Source organism: Hakea prostrata, chromosome 3 (assembly GCF_041222555.1).
Source record: "Hakea prostrata isolate BN-2017 chromosome 3, UWA_Hpros_2, whole genome shotgun sequence".
In the NCBI taxonomy this organism is placed as follows: domain Eukaryota; kingdom Viridiplantae; phylum Streptophyta; class Magnoliopsida; order Proteales; family Proteaceae; genus Hakea; species Hakea prostrata.
In genome coordinates this window covers 15,676,445-15,697,666 of record NC_142602.1, presented here as the reverse complement: position 1 = coordinate 15,697,666, position 21,222 = coordinate 15,676,445, and the positions used below count along the sequence as shown (strand labels likewise).

At 37.9% G+C, this 21,222-nt stretch overlaps 1 protein-coding gene across 1 annotated transcript in view; it reads right to left on the bottom strand.

The window, feature by feature from the left end:
* Nucleotides 1-120: 120 nt before the first annotated feature.
* RUG1 (Regulator of chromosome condensation (RCC1) family protein) overlaps nt 121-21,222 on the bottom strand; it is a 33,881-nt gene continuing 12,779 nt past the window's right edge. Inside the window, exons 5-15 of the mRNA XM_089149411.1 lie at nt 20,419-20,520; nt 20,190-20,283; nt 19,417-19,459; nt 19,249-19,294; nt 19,104-19,150; nt 18,930-19,020; nt 15,763-15,817; nt 15,588-15,654; nt 15,398-15,434; nt 1,411-1,490; nt 121-374 (exon numbers count right to left, since the gene is read on the bottom strand). Coding sequence (XP_089005537.1) covers nt 255-374; nt 1,411-1,490; nt 15,398-15,434; nt 15,588-15,654; nt 15,763-15,817; nt 18,930-19,020; nt 19,104-19,150; nt 19,249-19,294; nt 19,417-19,459; nt 20,190-20,283; nt 20,419-20,520 — 782 coding nt within the window. The 3' untranslated portion in view covers nt 121-254. The remainder of the gene's footprint in view (nt 375-1,410; nt 1,491-15,397; nt 15,435-15,587; nt 15,655-15,762; nt 15,818-18,929; nt 19,021-19,103; nt 19,151-19,248; nt 19,295-19,416; nt 19,460-20,189; nt 20,284-20,418; nt 20,521-21,222) is intronic.

The following is a 21,222-nucleotide window of genomic DNA, read 5'->3' as shown; positions in this document are numbered from 1 at the left end:
AAAAAAAGGGTGGATTTATTTTTTTTAAAAAAATATTAAAAAAAAAAAAATTTTTTTTATTTAAAAAAAAAATTTATTTTATATTATATAATATATAATAATTTTTTTTTTTTTTTTTTGATGTAGATTGAATGTACAGGGTAACTCGTACAGACGTCAATAAATGAATAAGGCAAGCGGGTAGAAGGAGAAGAGCAAACCATGTGAGAATACAAGACGGACTAGCAATCTATTTTATTATTTCAGAGGAAACTTCAGGTGTATTCAAGTATGGCACCTGTGTGGTTGAACCCACAAGATACTTGCAACGCTCTTACAGCCCCATCAAATTTTACCATCGTAGGTTCATAGTAGTCAACATCATTTCCTAGTCCCTGTAGAAAATTGAACTACTGTAATTAGTATTGATTCAAAGAGATGGGAAAGGGGAGACAATAGCTCAACAAAGACAAAAGGTAGCCAAGTAGGACAAAGGCAAGACAGTTTTCAACAAATATAGTTCATAAATATTTCTGAATTTGCTCTTCCTTGCATAGACTTGCTTCATGCACAATAAATAACATAACTACTTGAAAGATTCTCTGCACCCACTCATTTCCCAGACAGAGAGAAAAGTGCCAATAGGTAGGATCGCAAGAGAGAAGGGGATCACTATTCACTAACATATACACGCATACTCATTCAAAATTTTATAGAACCAAGGAAACTCTTACCATTGTTCAATCCTCCAACTTTTATTCATCAAAAAAAAGAAAATCCTCCAACTAAATCTTAGGATGTACATTGCTTCCAAATTTCTGCATACCTTTCCATACATGTACTCTCTACCTGCTTAAAATTTTCTTGAACTAATGCAGGACAATTATTTTGTTATTCTACACCGAACAACAAATCCACACTAAGACTGGTGACAATAGGTAGGATCATAAGGGGAAGGAGAAACAAAAAAAAAAGAAGCGTGGGGGGGGGGGGGAATAAAAAGGACCACATTTCAACTCCAAATATTGTTATGGGCTCTTCTGCAGTTGTTGGGAGTTGAGACCCATGTTTCTTATTTACTTTTCAAGCACACCATGTGGTGCTCCCTCATAAGTTCATAAGTTAGTCAATATCAATAGGAATAATCAAAACTGACAAAATTAAGTAAAATTTAATTTTAAAATTAGACTTTGTTCCAAGTGCAGCTACAAATCAACCTTACCCTCATTTAATGGCTCTAATCTTACTCCTTTAGAATGACAAATATGCACCACACACTGAACCTTTACTCTTTAAACAGAATATCGAAAAACCAATCTTAAAATATCTAGAGCTGCAGTAATAATTAATCACCACTATAGTTAACGCTGCTTTGAACATGCAATGTAAGCATCACATCTATGTAACTAGTTAACATGATAATGAACTAACCAGTTGCCCTCCTGATGAGTGCCCATCCACTGAAAATGTTCCATGTGAACCTCCCCAGCCCCAGGTGTAAATATTACCACCTGAACATTGACATTTAAAATAAAGGTCATTTCAGTCCAGCAGAAATATTTAAAGAGCTGCAATAGTTCAGAATTAGGTTTTCGTTACAAATACATACTGCAAAAGAAGGCATTATGGATCTGGTTCAATTGATCATGCATTGACTAGATTATTCACGATATACAAACAATGAAATTCATAAAGCCAGAGACAGGAATACATAATGTAATTACAGTTCCAAACATAGTTCTTCACCTAGGTGTCCTAGACCTCCTTTGGGTCAAGGCATCCAGGTGCCGCTTTGGTTTTCTTCGCCTCCTTGGATGCCTTTAGCTTGACAACTACGGTTCCAACTAGAACCAAAACTGACTTCGCACAGCCAGAATCACCAAAAAAAGAGTAATGGAACAGCTTGAGGACAAAAGTAAGTTATAGCAGCAAGGTCAGAAAGGCCTACAGACGTGGTCGAGTGCTGCTCTATATCACTAGATATATCTAGAAATATCTCAGGAAACAGACAGCCATACCTGCACAGACTAATCCCAGTTGCACTAGGAGAATAAGGCTGTAGATCTGGAAATCTAGTTAACAATCCTTAGTAGTTTGAGAGCTACTGTAGAAGAAACAAGGGAAAAAAACTGGATAGGAATCAGGAAACCCAGCAGTTTATGGAGATTAGGATTGACTGACTAGTTAATTGTTACTAGAGTAAACAAAAACATAGAAGAATTGAAGATAAACATGCTAGGAATCCAGCTGAACCCCCCCCCCCCCCCAATGCGCCCTCTGAAGTCCACCAAGTTTAACATAAGAATCAGCTCAGTATTACTGAACCCACAGTGCTCCAAACTCTGAAGGAACACAAGTATGCTCAATTCATAAATTGTGGCAGAGTAGGAAGCAGTCTGCCTTTACATCTACCTCTAGTGTTATTATGTTTTGGGAGCTGTTCACGTGAACAGTACCTTCCCCCCCCTCTCTTTTCGGGGTTGGATTTCTCTTGCCCCTATGAAATGTTTTGCCATATTATTTTATATTGATGCGACTCCGCAGAGTTGCGGAGATACATCCAATTCTTCTTCTCTTCTTCTCCCTATTTCTTATCTTCTTTTTCATTATTATTTACATGGTATCGAAGTGTGGTTCTTAGGATCCTTCTCTCATCTTACAATCATGTTCACCTTTATTTTCATTCTCTTGATCTCAGCGTGAGCTAACTAAAAGTAGAAGTCCAAAACAGAAACAAAAACGAAAACTAAGTTGGCATACTAAACTAATGATCACTCAATGGAAGAATCCTAAACCGTCAAAGACACCAACATAGCTTCAAAAGATCAAAAAGCTAGACACTGACCTTACTCCAGCAGAGGAAAAATAAGAAGAAGAAGAAATGTGGGAGGTAAAAGAAAAGGAAATATTGGATGGTGGGAGAAATAGTAATGCACAGAAATCACCTAAATGGATTAAACAATGGGGACAGTTTTGCTACTATTACCCTACCATGCTGCTGGAACTTTGATCCTATGTGTTTTTATTGTAATCAGGCACTTAATGGACCTATAATATGGGCAGAGACTAGGCATATGGGACTAATTAAGAGTCTTTATTTCTCTATTGTAATTGTTATTAAGTGTTTTACTTGGTATGGATCAGGATTCTACAAGTCCAGTCCTTTTTTGTGTAAGTTTCCTAGTTAATAGTAACAGACTGGGTTAGGTCTTTCCTCTTCTAAGAGTTTTAAGTCTCCTTTAAGCCTTTCCTTCTTCATTCCATATCTATCAACTCAATACTCATTTTGTGCAATTCTATATAGTAGGTAGATTCCTAAATCACCCCTTATCATTATCCCTTTTATAATTTTCCAATCAAATATTTAGATTTCTGAGATTCTTATCTCCTGCAATTACTATTATGTCCTCTTTAGACTAAATTATTTCCACTCATCTTAGACCTTCATCTATAATAATCTCAGTCATGGTGGGAGATCTCGCTCTCGAGCGAGCGAGATCTCACCACTTAAAAAAACCGAGATCTCAGTCGAGATATACAAATTTTCTGGCGTAAACTCGGTGGCCCATCTCAGTGGGTTTTAAGGCCCTAGTTGGCTGAAACTTGGTATTTAGACTATTTAAGGCCTTTTGAACACACTGGTGGCCTTAGATTTGTGAGAAAATGACCCTAAGTATGTCTTCTATGTGTAAAACCGAAATGCTGTGAAATGCAAAGCTAGACAACATGTAATGTAGAGATATCAAGTAATTCATGTTATCAACCATCAAGTATCAAATACATTACACATCAAACTATCAAAGAACTTAAATGTCTTCAAAATTTTACAACCATAAGAAGTTTTAGACTTTTAGTAAGTCATAAATCATAATCCATAAGTTCACAATCACAAGAGTACGAGAGTTACAAGATTACAAGACTACTAGACAGCAAGAGTATCACTCAGCATTCTGCATCAACAGATTCTGAATGGTGGCCACATATGACTCCCAAGTCAACTCATCACTGTAGTATGTCACATATCGGTTTAAACGTCACATTAAATTTGTTTCCATGAAAGTGTAGATCAAAGCTAGTAGATCAACATGTATTTATGCTAGACTCACACACCCATTGTAGAACATTCTATTTGAAAAAAGTCAAATTTGGGGGAAAATCTTACCTTTTTTTAAGATATAGTTGAAATAAGCTTGAATGATGATAATTTGATGTTGTAGATGTGTTAAGGACGTTTAAAAGTTGAATCCCCAACAAATTCCAGCCAAAAATCAAGTTTCCGGCAAGTTTTGAGGGTTACAACGAGAAAGAGGCGAGATATGCCTCTCTCGAGCGAGATAGGGGGTTTTAAAACCCTCTAAACTAGGTGGTTGGACCAAATATGGCGAGATCTCGCCGAGATTTGGCGAGATCTCCCATCTCTCAGATCTTGTCTCTCCTCTCGTCTCGCTATCTCAAAATAGCGAGATATCTCATGAGATCTCGCGAGATATTCCACCATGATCTTAGTCATCCTGCATGTCACATATCGTTGCCACGCATACATTCCATTACTAGACCTCTAAAATGATACATGTCAACCTTTTACACTCCATTTACTTGATAACTAGGATGATGCATGCCCACCTAAGATTCCATTTAATTGTCAGCTAGTATGATACTTGACGAACTACTAGTCATGGGGGACCTACTGGAAATTAAGGGTAACAATCTAGCATGTTGTCGATATAAATGATGTACTTAGGTTCACTACTGAGGAGGGGGAGTAAATCAGTAGTGTAACAACCCCCGTATTTCTAACCCGGAATCTGTATTGCAAGTCCGATAACCCAAAGGTCAAGTCGGATTAAGTTGTGGAGTATCCGGATTGAAGTCCATGATCCATACCCTGAACCTATGGATCTGGATTCTCTTGATGATGAACCTGCCTTGTTGGGAAGTTGGATCCCTAATAGAAGTCAAGAGGTGTTTGGAGATGTCCGGATCGAATGTAAGACCTCCCCCATGTGTTGTTTAGGGTTAGGTTGAGGTTGGGAATCAACCCCTTGAGCAAAGCACCCATGTACTGCAAAGTACTAGGGGCGGTTGTTTAAGGCGGTTGATTGGGCCAATCAACCGCCCCAAGCGACCGCCATGGTCTGCTTGAGGGATTTTGCCCTAATTTGCCCCCCGTCCTCTATTAATAGCAAATCCTGTGTTTTTAACTCATTATTATATTTGGGATTGCTGTTGTGGACGGTTAAGAGGCAGAAGACACGTGCTGGAAGGTGAGGAAAGCGTGGATTGCGATCTAGATCTTTTTCCCTCGTCTGTTTGCAAATCTGATTGACTTAAGTGAATCCCCTTCACTCCATTCTCTTCCCTCAGCTTTGGAATGGTGTAGATCCATCTCCTTTATGTTGGGGTAACCTAGTTGTGATTAGTTCTATTCCCTAATCAATGTGTTCTTGAGGAGATCCTGTCCAAAAACGAATCCCTGCATTCGAATAAATGATGGTTCTAATCAAGGGAGGTGATTTGGGTTATGGATCTGTGTTAATTTTAGGTTGTTGATTTGCACATTTGTTATAGACTTGTTAAAATTGAAATTCAGATTAAGATCATTCCAAAACCGGATTGAAATTGGAGGATCAAAAGTCTAAATTTCGGATCTAGAAAATTGTCTGTAACAGGGGCAGTTGCTTGTGGAGGTCACTTGACCCAACCGACCAGCCCAAGCGACCAGCTGAGTCACAGTGGCTATGTGAGTTTGATTTTTGCTTTGATTTGACTCATAACTCTTGTGTATTATTGTAACCCTATGTTTAGGTATTCTCTAAGTCTACTAAAGGTCTTGTAATTGCGGTTTGGTTGCATTCTAGTAAACTTTTACTTAATTACAAGTAAGGACACACTATCTTGCTTATATGCAATAACATGCTATATGATGAATCGGTTTACTCTTGTATTGATCATGTACCTTGCTGTAGTTGTATAATTCATTATAATACTATTGTATACCTGCTGTTTGTGATGTTTTTACATACTTTATCACTTTATGATATTGAACAAATGATTATGTTGTGATGGTGAATGATATGATGTAGTTGTGGTAGAAGGGTATCCATTGCTTAGGATATCAGAGGGTTGTGGTATGGGACACATGCTCACTGATGCCCCCAGCACTATTATGACTGCAGGATGACATACTTAGGGAGTCTAGATTGCATGGTTAGGTATCCTACATGATATTACCCTTTCAGTAGGGGAATTGAAGCCGAATGACCCGTGACAATGGTGACGTGACTCTGTTTCATCCTACAACGGTAACCAGTCCGTGCGAAGACTCAGTGCTCCACTGTTGATCATGCAATGGTAGGGTTGCATATGTTAGGGTTGGGCTCATGGACGTCCAAGGAGCAGTCCAGGTGTCGTGGGGAGTCATGAGAGCATTCCACCCCAACAATATGTAGATGTCCATAGGGTTAGGGAATGGAGTCCAACAGCGGTAGCCAGTCCATGAGGGTTCTCATTCCTAGGTTGCGAATGATACGAAACCAAGTTGGTTGGTGTCATAGGGGAAGTATCTGGACTTCATATAGTATGTTACTAGTATGACCTTGCATTGGATTAGAAACCCCAACATGCGCCAGTACCCATGCCAATGGTCATGGTAAGAAAGTGTTAACTTAATCCCCAGCCATGGATGCCTGATGAGGACTTAACCCCTTTACCCGGGTTCCCAATAGAGGTAACCAGTCCGTGAGGGATCAGAGTGACTAGGCCTACCTAGAGGAGGGCTGGTGTTATATCTTAAAGCATGTCAACTGTCTAGAAACTTGCATAGTTAGATCTTAATAGCATTCATATTATTGCATATCATTCATTTCATATATGCATTGCTGATTGTGTTGACATATGTATGACAAATGTGTTATCCTTACTGAGTTTGTCAGAACTCATTCCTTTCTTTGTATGTTATACTAAACTGTACCGATGGTTGCATGTCCTCGGAAATTGGAGAGAATTCGTATGATCGAACCCTCTCATATGAAGAAGATGTGGCATCGCCAGTGGGAGATGGAGATAGCTTCCAAGAAGCCTCCTGCGGATGCTTGGAGTGAGCTTATAGCACCCATTGATGGTCGAAGGAGGCAAATTGCCAGATATTTCGAGGATCGTATGGAGAAGAACTGGAGAACCCCCTTTTTTGTTATTCATGAAGAGCACTATTTAGCTTTAGAGAAAGAAACTGGAAAGAGGATTATTTAGTTTATTTTGATTGCTTCCGCTGAACTTGATTTTACTTTTGAACATTGATTCTTTCTTTGATTTTTTTATTGGAGTATTTGGACTCCTATAATTCCTTTGATTAATTATTGAACTTGCTCTTGCTCTTGCTCTTGATTATCTATTTCTTGCATTATTATTATTTATGGGTAAGACAATGGATCCTGTGACAGATCGCACCCATGGATTGTCGGGCGGGTAGCCAAGACCAGCGGGTGGGGTGTGACACGTAGTCCTCAAGAATTCCTTCCTGAATAGTCCCACTAGCAATCACCAATCTCAAACAAGCATACAGATTGCCAAGAGCGGAGAGGAAGCAATAAAATTCACCACTAGCTGGGGAACCCCATTGGCCAGCTGCGATTCATGTGTACTCCCACTTAGCACCAAGAATGGTTAGGCCTACCTGAAGAGGATACCCACTTTGCACATAGAACATAAGTGGATTAATCACTTGATGAACCAAAACCAAAGTCATCTCCAAGGCTGATGAATTCCCAAAAACCTTCAAGGAAATCATCTCAAGTTTACTTCAAGTCAATCCAAGCATCCAAGGGCGTTTGACACACAAAACCTCCATAAACTGCACCTGTAAACACACAAGAGCTTCTCCAAGCAATCTCAAGGTGTAGCCCTCATTTTTGTGAGAATGCTGCAAGTTTTCTTACCCAGAAGGGACTCAAAATGAGTAAGTTATAGAAAAAATAAGTTCACGATTAAACTGCGAATTTTCTGAGTCATTTTATAATATTTTGCGAATAGTTGAAGTCCTATTAATAGCATAGAGGCCCTTCTGAATCGTTTGACAATTACTATAATGCCCTTTCACAATTTGAAGTTTACTTTTAAACCCAACCCTTCATAAATCTCTGGTAAATAAAATGCCTCCCGAAACAAACTTAAAAGACTCTATTTTTTGGCCAAGCAAGGAAGTTCTGCCTTGCCTAAGCATCCACATCTTATGGCCCAAATGCACCCAAGTGAGGGTGCAAACCTGCATCCGTTGTATGGCTCTTGGGGCCTATTGCAGCCTATGAGCAGCCAAACATGCTCTTGCCACCAAATCTGCGCAGGTGGCATTAGTGCATTACCACTACTTCAAAAGGCTATGTGGCCTTAGTGTCTGGCCATATCACTCAATACAAGATACCTCCATGGCACGTCATAATGCCACCTTCATGCCATGTCACCAAGCCTAGAGAGAATTACAAAACCACCCCTAACCCATATAAAAATATGCCAGATTATCTTGAAACCATCCAAAACTCATAAAATGCATAAGGAACACATCACCAACCATATAAAAAAAGACAATCTATACCATCTTGGAACTAGGATTAAAATTATGAAAATATCCATTGATCATGAAAACACAACTACATGCATGGAAATGACCTCAATCTCATCTTATGCACTTCCTACAAATCCAAACAAGAAACTTTCCAACAACGACAAGCAATGTTGCTGTGAAAACATGGATTGAGGTTACCTAATTAGAATAGAATTATGTTTCCTCATAAGTCTAGAGTTTTATTTCTATATTTCCTTTTCCTACTTAGTATAGAATTTAACTAGGTTGTAACAATAAATACCCTATTGGGGTCTTGTGAATAAAATACTTGTATAGGAGCAATTCCTCACATTACAACATGGTATTATAGCAAGGTTTTGTTTTCTTCCTACAGAGGTGCTGTAGAATTTTTTTTTTTTTTAAGTCAGTATTCACATGTTTGTTTTCTTTTTGGGTATCCTAGAAATGTATATTGGGTGATTAAGTGCATGTCTAGGAAAATTTAGTCTAAGGAGTCTGGTATTTAAGCGGACCGGTTGTGTCCCTCCAGTCTTTCCTGAAAACTTTCCTGGTGTACTTTGATTCAACAATATATCAATTGGAGGTAACCTGAGGAGATACTTTTCACGTGAATTAGCGGGAATAATTTTGAAAATATTTTAGGGACTTTTTCGTAAATTTTGAAAAAGTTCAGGGACTTTTTGAATAATTTCTCCTTGCAATGATGGATGATCCCATATCTCCTTTATCTAGTACATCTGAAGAGTTTCCCATGTCTTCCATTCATAAGGATCATGAGTTCTCTCCGCTTCAGATAACCACTGTGAAACTTAATGAGACAAATTATCTTAGATGGTCTCGTTCAGTTTCCCTCGCCGTTGGTGCTCGTGGTCTTATTGACCATCTTGATGGGACTTCTACAAAACCTTCCACACCTAGTCTGCAACTTTCCAAATGGTATACAGATGAATGCTTGGTCATGGATTTTCTTATCAACTCCATTGAATCTAGCATAGCAGAGAGTTATCTTCTCCTTCCTGATGCAGCAACTATTTGGAAAGTTACTAAAGATACATACTCCAGAGTTGGCAATGATGCACAGTACTTTGAAATTAGACGAAAAATCAATCAATTACAGCAAAAGGACCTTCCTCTTTCTCAGTACTATAACACTCTTCGAGGATATTGCCAGACTTAGATTTCTATAGGAAGTTTACACCGAAGAATGCTGAAGATGCTATTGCCTATCAACAATGGGAAGATAAACAGAGAGTTTATAATTTTTTGGCAGGATTGAATATAGAATTTGATCAAATTCGCGCACAGATCCTTTCTAGATAGCCTTTCCCTTCTCTGGCTTAAGCCTATGCCATGGTAGATACCGAGGATAGTCGAAGGACAGCTATGGTACACACTCAAACATCTGATAGATCTGTATTGATGGCTGATTATGGCAATAGTAAATCTAGTTCTGGTAATTTTCGCCCTCCAGTAAAGTGCGAGTATTGTGGAAAAGAGCGTCATACAAAGGACAAGTGTTTGAAGTTGCATGGACGTCCAACAAATTCCCGTGGAGGTAGAAATGGAATCAAGGGCAGCAATCAAACATCTGCAAATCAAGCCAGTTCTGACACCCTGAGTACTTCAACACCTCTTTCCTCAGATGAGCTCCAGCACCTTCGCCAATTGATGTCCAAACTTGACTCATCTTCTCCAGTACCGACTTCCAATACGAGTATAGCCTCTGTCATTGATCCCTCTGTTGATCCACAAATCCCCACAGGACCTGGAAACAGGGCTTACGATTGGCAGTGGTAGACAAGAAAGGGGGCTCTACTTAATGGATGGGTCCCCATCAGCTCTTTCTACGGTCTCTAGTTCCACCTCCCCTGCACTTTTTACCTTATTATAGTGGCATAGTTGTCTTGGCCACATTCCTTTACCTATTTTGTCAAAATTATTTCCTGATCTGATTAAAAGGTACAATTTAAATGATTTTTATTGTGAGGCATGTATTTTGGCCAAACAAACCAGGCATGTTTACCCGATTTCAGATAATCGTAGTAAAATTCCTTTTTCAGTCATTCACTCTGATGTGTGGGGTCCTTCTCGGACAGTGTCTGTATCTGGTCATAGATGGTTTGTTACCTTTATTGACTGTTATACTAGGACCACATGGGTTTACTTCACCAAAAAAGAGATGTTTTCTCGTGCTTTCAAAATATTCATAATATGATTAGGACTCAGTTTGGGGCGACAATCAAAATCCTTCGTACAGATAACGGAACTGAGTACTTGGGTGGCGCATTCCCTTCCTACTAAGCAAACCATAGCATCATACACCAAACTAGTTGCGTCGACACTCCACCTCAAAATGGGGTTGCCAAACGCAAGAATAGACATCTACTTGAGGAAGCACGTTCCCTCATGTTTTCTATGCATGTGCCTCTTCGATTTTGGGGTGAAGCCGTTCTTACTGCGGCATATCTAATTAACCGAATGCCTTCCCGAGTCTTAGACCAACGCAGTCCCCTTGAGGTTCTTTTAGGTACAACAGTCTTTACAGACTCACCTAAGGTTTTTGGATGTGTTGCCTTTGTCCGGAACCACCATGTTCATGGAAAGTTGGATCCTCGTGGGTTAAAGTGCATTTTCTTGGGTTATCCTCCTACATAAAAGGGGTAATAAGTGTTAGCATCCAAGTTCTCGTCGTTTTTTTCGTCTCTATAGATGTTGTGTTTCAGGAACAAATTCCTTTTTTTTCTCTTACACCTCTGAAGACCTATCAAAAAAAGCAACAAGTGACCCCTTCTAAACCAAGCCAGTCAAAAGCTTTGGTTCCTGGCCCTGAACAATCCGTTCCTCTAGGATGCATTATCTCACTCAAACTGGAAAGAAGCAATGGATGAGGAAATGCAAGCTCTGGAAAAAAACAAAATGTGGGACTTGGTGACTTTGCCCATAGGAAAGCAGACTGTTGGATGCAAATGGGTGTTTGTGATCAAGTACAAGGTAGATGGGACTGTTGAAAGGTACAAGGCAAGATTGGTGGCCAAAGGTTTCACTCAGACTTATGGAGTTGACTACCAAGAGACATTTGCCCTTGTTGCCAAGATGTACACAGTTCGTACTATTATTTTATGTGCAATTAATAAAGGGTGAAGTTTACAACAATTAGATGTGAAGAATGCCTTTCTGCATGGAGAACTCCAAGAAGAGGTATATATGGATATACCACACGGGTATTCTACTACAGAGACTTATAGGAAAGTGTGCAAGTTAAAAAGGGCTTTATATGGGCTGAAACAATCTCCAAGAGTGTGGTTTGGAAGGTTCCATAAGGCAATGATATCTAATGGCTATAAGCAGAGCAATGCAGACCACACTTTGTTTATTAAAAGAGATGGTTGCCACACTACTATACTTTTAGTATATGTGGATGATATTGTGATCACAGGCAGTAGTGAGGATGAGATTTCAGCATTAAAGATTTTTTTGGGAACTGAATTTGAGATCAAAGATATGGGAAAACTAAGATATTTCCTAGGTTTAGAGTTGGCATATTTTACTAGCAGTGTATCTTTATCCCAGAGGAAGTATACATTGGATCTTCTTGAGGAAACTGGAATGCTAGGACGTAAGCCTGCTGAGACTCCTATTGAGCCTAACCTACACTTGAAGGCAAAGGAAGGAGAACCAGTTGACAAGATAAGGTATCAAAAATTAGTGGGAAAGTTGATCTATCTATCTCACATTAGACCTGACATCACATTTGCAATTTGTCTTGTTAGCCAGTATATGCATGATCCCTATTCCTCACATTTGGATGCAGTATATCGGATCTTGAGATACTTGAAGACTACTCCAGGAAAAGGAATTTTAATTTCAGCTCATGGACATTTGAAAATTGAGGCATATACAGATGCAGATTGGGCAAAATATCCAGATGATAGGAGGTCTACCTCTAGGTATTGTGTATATGTGGGAGGTAACCTTGTGACTTGGAGAAGCAAGAAACAGGCTGTAGTTGCGCGGTCCAATGCCGAGGCCGAGTTTAGGGCGATTGCTCAAGGCATTTGTAAGGTACTATGGCTTAAAGGACTGCTTCAAGAGGTTGGGACAGATTTGGAGGTTCCTATACAATTATACTCAGATAGTAAGTCAACAATCAGCATAGCTCATAATCCAGTACAGCATGATAGGACTAAGCATGTGGAGATTGACAGACATTTTATCAAAGAGAAGCTTGAGGCTGGGCTGATCCATATCACCTTTGTTACTTCAAATGAGCAACGGGCTGATATGCTCACAAAGAGCTTGAGCACAAAGATATTCAATTACATTATGAGCAAGTTAGGCATGATAAATATCTATGCACAAACTTGAGGGGGAGTGTTGAAAACATAGATTGAGGTTTCCTAATTAGAATATGATTATGTTTCCTCATAAGTCTATAATTTTATTTCTATATTTCCTTTTCCTACTTAGTATAGGACTTAACTAGGTTGTAACTATAAATACCCTATTGGGGTCTTGTGAATAAAATACTTGTATATGAGCAATTCCTCACATTACAACAGTTGCCAAAGTCACACCAAAAATAATGAGTTAGTAGGCATTAGCAACTATATCCCTTCATGTCTTAAAATCCAACACAATTAAATGGACTATGTCTCACATATTTAGTCCACTTCAAACCATCAATAAAACCATAGAAATAAGGCATAAATCGCAAAAATCCTTAATTAATCACCTTACAATAATATATGATCCATTACTGCCAAATCTGGTCCGACCCCCTCCATATCTTGTTAACATGGTCAATAAAATACAATAAAAGAAAGATTATCATAAGATTTGGGGTGTAAAAGAAATTACTAATTAGGCTTTATGATACGTAGAATCATAATGGAAATTTTATTCCTACCTGATAGATTCATGAAACGGTACATGAGGGCAAATAGGATATCTATATCGTCTTTGTTGACTTAGAAAAAGCCTAGGGCAGGGTCCTATATAGCAAATATATAGTAGAGAGGAGAAGGATGAAATGAAAATATGTGGATATAATAAGAAATATGGATGATGGTGTAGAAATTAGCATAAGAATTGTGAGTAAAAGTAGTGATTTCATAATTACTATTTGATTAGATCTAATAGTAGTGACTTCACAATTAATATTTGATTACATCAAGGATCAGTGTTCAGCCCTTATTTGTTTGGGCTTATCATGGATGATTTAAGCAGACACACACCAGATGATGTTCCTTGTTGTATAACATGTTATGTTGATGGATGGGAAAAGTAGGGATTAACACCAAGTCACCAAGTTAGAGTTATGGAGATCCAAATTGGAGCTGAAAAAGTCATAAGTAGAACAAGGCAAAGTATATGGTGTTTACTTTAGCCACATCATAACAATTAAGATGGTTGTTGATATTGATAAGAGGGTGATTCCTCAAAGTGATCATCTTAGATATATGGGCTCTATCATAAACAAAGTAGGTGATATTGAGGATGGCGTTGCCTAAATATTTGAAATAGAATGCTTGAAGTGGAGAGTTGTTTCTAGAGTGATTGGCATATTCCTTTAGGGCCTGTTTGGTTACTTGAGTCTAGAGATTTCAAAAATCTCTAAATTTCAAATCTATAGATTTCAAATCTATGGAGTCATGGTTCATAAAATTAACTGTTTGGTTAGCCTAAAGCTTTGGAATGAAATCTATAGATTCATCTTAAAAAAACATTTATGAGTCATGGTTCAAATGTTTAATGTTTTTATAGTAGAAGTGAAATCTCTGGGTTTCACCTCATACTCATAAATCTACAGATTCACGTTTTTAGTGTAAAAATGTGAATCTCTAGATTTCATGAATCCAGAGATTCACACAACCAAACGGGTATAAATCTCCCATTTGTGAATCTAGAGATTTGAAATCTCTGGATTCATGTAACCAAACAGGCCCTTAAATATTAATGAAGAATTTTATAAGGCTGCCCTCCAACTGAATATGATGTATAGAAAGAAATGTGGCAAGTTAAGAAGCATGATATAGATGAATTAAGTGCAGTAGGGATGTTGAGATGAATGTTTGGCAAAACTAGGAAGGGCTAAATGAAAAATGACATCTCTAATACGTAACAAGCTACAAGAGTGTCATTTTAGGTGCATGGCATATTCAATGGAGACCTTGGAATGCTCCAGCTCAAAGGAGCAATTTTATCTAGATTGAAGGAAACAAAAGAGAGTTGGGAATGCCTAAAATGACGTATTTGGCTTCTCTCCTTGGAGGGAATCTTTCAATGAATGTCGAATGAGTTATAGGATTCAAGCACGTGTAACATTCTAATCCGAGGATACTCATTGGATTTTACCATAGTCCTTGGATTAGCATATTCCACATGGCTGAGCCTTACCCCATTGGGCACTCATTGGGTGAGCCCCCTCCAAGGAGACGATCTGCACACTAAAAGACTCAGCTTAGTGGTAAGATAAGACAAGCACAGCTTTGGTTTCATACCTCGTACAACTTCAAGTTAACTGAACAACAAGGATCCATGTAGTCAAAGGTACAATACATAAAGAATTTGGAAAAACACAACATTTATCAGGTAATCACATACAAGATACTACAGAATAATAAAATAACTTCAATACTTTGAAGATCTGCCAGCATATATCTTTACTATCCAATAAACAAGCTGGCAAAATGAATATGTTTAAATAGAATTACAAGTTTTTTCTTCTTTCTTTTTTTTTTTTTTGGGGAGAGTGTTCGTGCAAGCGCGCTACGTTACGAAATACAGAAAAAAGGGGACTAAATATCCAAATTAGGCTCAGTTTTCAGGTGACACCCATACCAGATATTGCAGCAGTGTGCTTCCAACCACAAGATACCTATGAGAGAGAGTTTTCAAAATATTAGAAATACAACAAGAAAGTGAAGAAAAGCAAGTAAGCACTAATTATTTCTTTAGGACTTAACCAAAAAAAACTAATTATTTCTTTAGGACATTATTAGTCAACATTCTTTTGCAGAAAAGTATCAACCTCGCATACACAAGATGTTAAGAATGGACCCTCAACTCTTTCAGGTATGCGGGCAACATCCATGGAACTGTAGACACAAAACATATCAATAATGAAATTATTCAAATCCAAGAGAACAACTTGCAAAAATACAAGACAAATGTGCTCATGCATAAATACTATAAGCGGCATATACCCGATCCCAAGGCAGCCATTTTCATTCGAGCCCCATGTATATAACTCCCCACCCCCTGCAAAAGGCATGAAATATATGATAAAAATTGTAACTGAAAATTGATGGAAATCTTTAAATTGTGAAAAGCCAATACTACATCAGAAATAGGCAGTTAATAGAGATAATTAATAAGAGTAAGTTGGATTATCAACTTAAAACATCCTTACCCCAACCATATAGGTTCTGCTACATGGATCCTTTTTTCTTCAATCAGCCATCATTATTACGTCCTAAGCTATCCATTTCTTCTGTCACCAATTCTACTAGAGTAATTTTAGACCAAATCCTAGTTTTTTTTTCATTTTTCTAAAGCTCCTCCGACAGCAATCAAATCATCCCTATAAGTGAAAAGCTTCCACTGCACGTGCCCATGCAACCTTAAACAACCTTCTCAAAACTTGTCATGTAGAAAGCTACTCTCAGATTAGCGCCAATCTGTTCATTCCTAATTCTGTTATTTCTAGTTTTATCATTCATCCCTCGTGACATTGTCATTTCAGCTAGCTACTATGTCTATTTATATATAGTTTCTTCACTTTCCAACACTCACTCTTAAAGGAATACATCAACCAAAGAGCACTCCAGACACACCACTACACTTCATCCAACCTTTTCCAATTTATCTTCTGTTTATCCTTTATTACCTAAATAGCTAGATTTGCCTATCAATAGAAAAAGTAGGTAACCAAATTTTTTCAGTGTTGATATCTCCTTATCATCAATTTTCACCATCCCAAATTCATTACCAGTTTAAATAAAGCTGCACACAATATAGATTTACTTGCCTTCAAGCCTCTGATCCCTGTAATTAGAAGCTTGCATTTAGCCCTGCTTTTGTTTCTACTGAAACACTTCCCAAGGGGATTTGCTTTTGAATCTCTAGTCAGCTCATCTACAATTTGCATAAAGCTTCACTTTATGGTATCTTCTTATCAATAATATTCACTACCTCCACTTCAGTCTAATTGTTACTAAAGTTACACACCATATGCTGGAATACCCTGGAATTCAAAGATTCATGTGTCTTTCCATTTGCTTCTGCCTAAAGGTGTTTTTTGTAAAATTACAAGTTAAGGACAATTCCATAATTTACTATTATCTTTTCTTTGACGCAATCATGAGTGAAATCTTTCTTTGTTGTAAACATGCTTTTGCTGGGTTATGACATGTATTTTAAAAAGTGTCTAGTTTCTTAATTAGATTAGAGGATTCAGTAAGCACCTAGAGGGGTTGGCTAGTGGTTACGACTTGGGGGGAGAGAGAGAGACACGAAGAAGGAAATGAAGACCACGAGGAAAATCTCCAAAACTAGAATTGGTGAGTTGAAAAAGAAGAAGAGAAGAAGACCAGTTTAATATTTCTAAACTTTATTATTTGTACAGTCCAGTGCTGACAGCCTGTGTCCAAACACTTTAAACTACCAGGCAGCATGTGTGAGTGTGCACCATGGCTCAAAATCTAGGTCTCAAGGCAAGTTTCAACCAGCCAGAAACTTAGCTCTAACTAAGATCTCAGGAAACCTAGCCAAAACCAGGGTTTTTCCCTAGCATATATTGATATGTGGTTTCGACACAAAATATTTTGGTTTTTTCACCTGATTTTCGGCATACAGGCTATTAAAGGCTTTTAGACACAATATATGAGCTATTCTCTAAAAGAGAATCACTGAAAATGATTTATATGATTCTTAAGTCTATCACCATTCGCCGGAATGCATAATACTATCCTACTAATTTCAAAACATATAATGACAAATACAAAGAGTTCTAATGTCCTTTAATACAATAATGTCAACAATACAAACTAAGCAAAGTAAAACCTTAACTAAAGAAGCAAAACTAATGATTTCCAGCCTCCACTTCACACCGCCAGCTCTTTTTTTGGGATGAATGAAATAATCATTAACCAAAGCCCTAGAGGGGAAAAAGAATGTACAAGAAGGACAAAAGGAGAAAGAAGGTGGGGGGAGGAGGAATTACCACCTACTAGGTGTCAAAAAGGAAGAGCCTAAGCCCCAAGAAACACCAGCAGGTTTAATTCCATAAATAGTTTCTTGTTGGATCCATCCACGAGCCGCCTGGCATTCCACTTGTCTAAGCGTGAGCCTAGTTGTTTTGCTTGCTGCCCATCTATAAGTCCCGTCGTCAACATGAGAAAGACATCCAAATCTAGGGAATGGATTGCCGAGATGATAAGAAGATGATAGACACACGCATGGCTCTGATGGTTATCCAAAGATAGATTCCACAAAAGATGACCCTGCACATAATCAATTCCCATATACATGTATAGACATAGTAGCAGATGACCCCCCCCCCCAAAACACTCCCATATCCATATGCTCCAGTACTCTCAAAGGAAAGGCCATCATCAAGTCCACCATATGGTCCACTACCCACGTATGGCGCTGATCCAATGCTCTCTAAGGAAGTGTCCAGATCATGACTAGGAGTCTCTACACTAAATGATAGTGCGGACCAGTGACCAGATCCCCCAGGCTCTCCCAAGCTGACGCATCCCATGGTGTCTAACAAGGTGGATATATCCATCGGGAGACCCATATATCTTATCCTCAGTAGATATAGCTCATGGTTGTGGGGAGGTTGGCTGTAGGTATGTCCACCATGATCCATATCTTTGCATGAGTGAATTGAGACTCCCCTACGAACCTCAATGTCCTTGTCCAACTCCTAGACCCAGCTTGCTGTCCTTGAAACTTTGGTCCTCTTCATCATATAAATAACCCAAACCGCAGTATGCATCACTATGGTCAGTTGATACTCCACCATCAATTTCACCATCATCATCATCATCAAAACCACAACTTCATCATCAAATTATCTTCCTATAGTACAATATTCACAATATCCAAAAACTAATCCAACACTTTCTAAAACATCCCCAAGCCAATGATTTTTCATTGAGGGATACTCCTGCATGAATTGGTCATTTGATCCCACTAACCCAAAGAGAAGCTTAAAAGGAAGAAGATGCACCACAGTAAAAACATGCTTACGGCATGATGAAATTTTGAGCTTCAAAATTCTCAGAATATTCAGAAATTATAGCTCATCTATCATTAATTTCATTCTATTAAATTTTCAAAAATGAACAGGGAAGAAAATTACTTGTTATAACACTTGTATGGTAACCACCACATGCAACCTTTTCAGAAAATGGGAGTTCACTGATAATCGCGTTATTTGTTTCTCCAAAATCCTAAATTCATCACAGAAAATTGTGTTCATCAGAAAAAACCAACTACATAGATGATTTCTGAAGTATGTCTGTCGCATGCTTACCAGCATATTGGCTGCCCGTTCATCAAATATAAAAACAGTGCCACTTTCTGAATATGACAGAAAAGGGAACAAAAATGAAGTTAACAATACAAGCACAAACAATGCCACAAGATATTGTCATAATGATAGGTGATCTTGTAACTACCATCAATACAGACTGAATGCGACAGCCCAGCAGCAACACTTTTTACCTACATTCAAGCATATGTCAATCCAGAGCAGCTCAGTCACTCGTCAGACCAGTTCTAACTAACACATAGTCAATACCATAGGATAAGTGACTCAGTGAGAAATGGAGGAATGAAAACTATACCTTAACCCCCTCAGGCATCTTGATAATCCTTGGGGTATATTCACTGCATTAAAAAGAAATGTCACTAGTCTCAAGCTGAAAAGGAAAAGAAAATTCTGACTGACAACCATAGGGAAGCTTTGCCTAATAATGAATAACAAAAACGATACACAACACAAGTACACTTATTATAAAATGCCTTATTTTGAATCAAGATAGAAATGGTGATCTATAACTTTGCAATCAGAGATCCTAATGAATAATTAATCTATGTTTTAAGAAAATTGAAGTCCCAGATTTAAATGGTTAAAAAATGTATTACCATAGGGATGAATCATGAGGTTCAACCCTGTTATATTCAATATCTAGTAGACTATCGGGACTGCGATTACTTGAAACTATTTAGCACAAGCATCAGAAGTACAAGGTCTCCACTGGTCCCTGCTGGGAATAAAAAGGTCCATCCTATGGATAACGAACTTGACTCAGAATATTCATTTCCATGGTTGCATAGTGAATTGAAAAATAATTGATCAGGGATATACATAATGACTGCATGAATAAAACAACCAGTTAATATCCAAGCTCAAGATATTGGCCAGGAGAAACACTAAAGGTGAATAAAGAGTCTAATAACCCAAAGGGAAAATGTTACCTTTCACTTGTAAATATTGTGACTGATTAAATTTGTGACATTGAACAAGTAAAATGAGTGCATGCCAGAAGAAATTTTCAGGAAATGAGTGTCCTAGACTCCTAGTTACATTGTTAAGCATCATTACACTTTTACCAACCTCCTACTGCTCAAAAATCCTAAAATGCTTGATTGAGGATGATGACCAAGTCTTCCAGATCCCCCTTCTCCCCAGCTTAAGGCTTCACCTTCCTCTGAGTAACAGAAAAAGCATATATATCAGGCTTGAGCACTACTACTTGCTTCACAAGTCAAACTCCAACATTAAGATAATTTTCCATTTTTCTCTGCAAGATCTTTAGGGGTGCAAAGTCCTCAGAGCATCTCACCTGTGACAGCAATCGAGTGTTGTGAACCCAATGCTATCATTTTGATATTGATTCCAGCTAAGCTTTCAACCCTAGTTGGTTCTGGAACTATCTTTGCAGTCCCTACAAAAATAGGAAATGTTAAATGTATGTTATCCAATACTAGAGATTACCTTCTTATCATGCAATATGATGAACACAAACAGGGGCGGAACCAGGATTCAACATTTTTTTTTTTTTGGGGGGGGGGGGGCCAAGAATGAAAGTCTAGATAACCTTCCCGTTGAAGAAACACTAATGCTTTTTTCGCAGTGTGGGCCCTTATAAGACCCATTGGGGGTCCCACTGTAAATTATCTTATTATATTAAGGAATAATTCTACATATTTTGTGGGGCCCACACATATTTGAAAAAAAAAGTAAATAATTGATAATGATTTTTTTTTGGGACAAAATATAGGTAAATTAAAGCAATAATACAAAAAAAAATATGTACAAGATTTCAACACTAAAAAGTTAGATGCAAACCAAAATTTTCTTTGGTAGAAGAAGATGCAAATCAATTTTTTAATTTTTTTAGGTAGGAGATGCAAACCAATGGCAGTTAGCTACCTTACTAACTATAGACATTTTGTTCTCAATGAAATATCAAATAACAAAAATGGCAGAAAAAATAAAGAAATAGAGAATATAAAATCAAATAAAAAGAATCACAAAAAAAAAAAGAGAAAAATAGAAATGATAAATAAATTGAGAAAGAAAATGAATACCTAATTGTGGAGAAGATTTTTTCCAAATTTTCCTTAACCCACGCTTATAGAAGGAA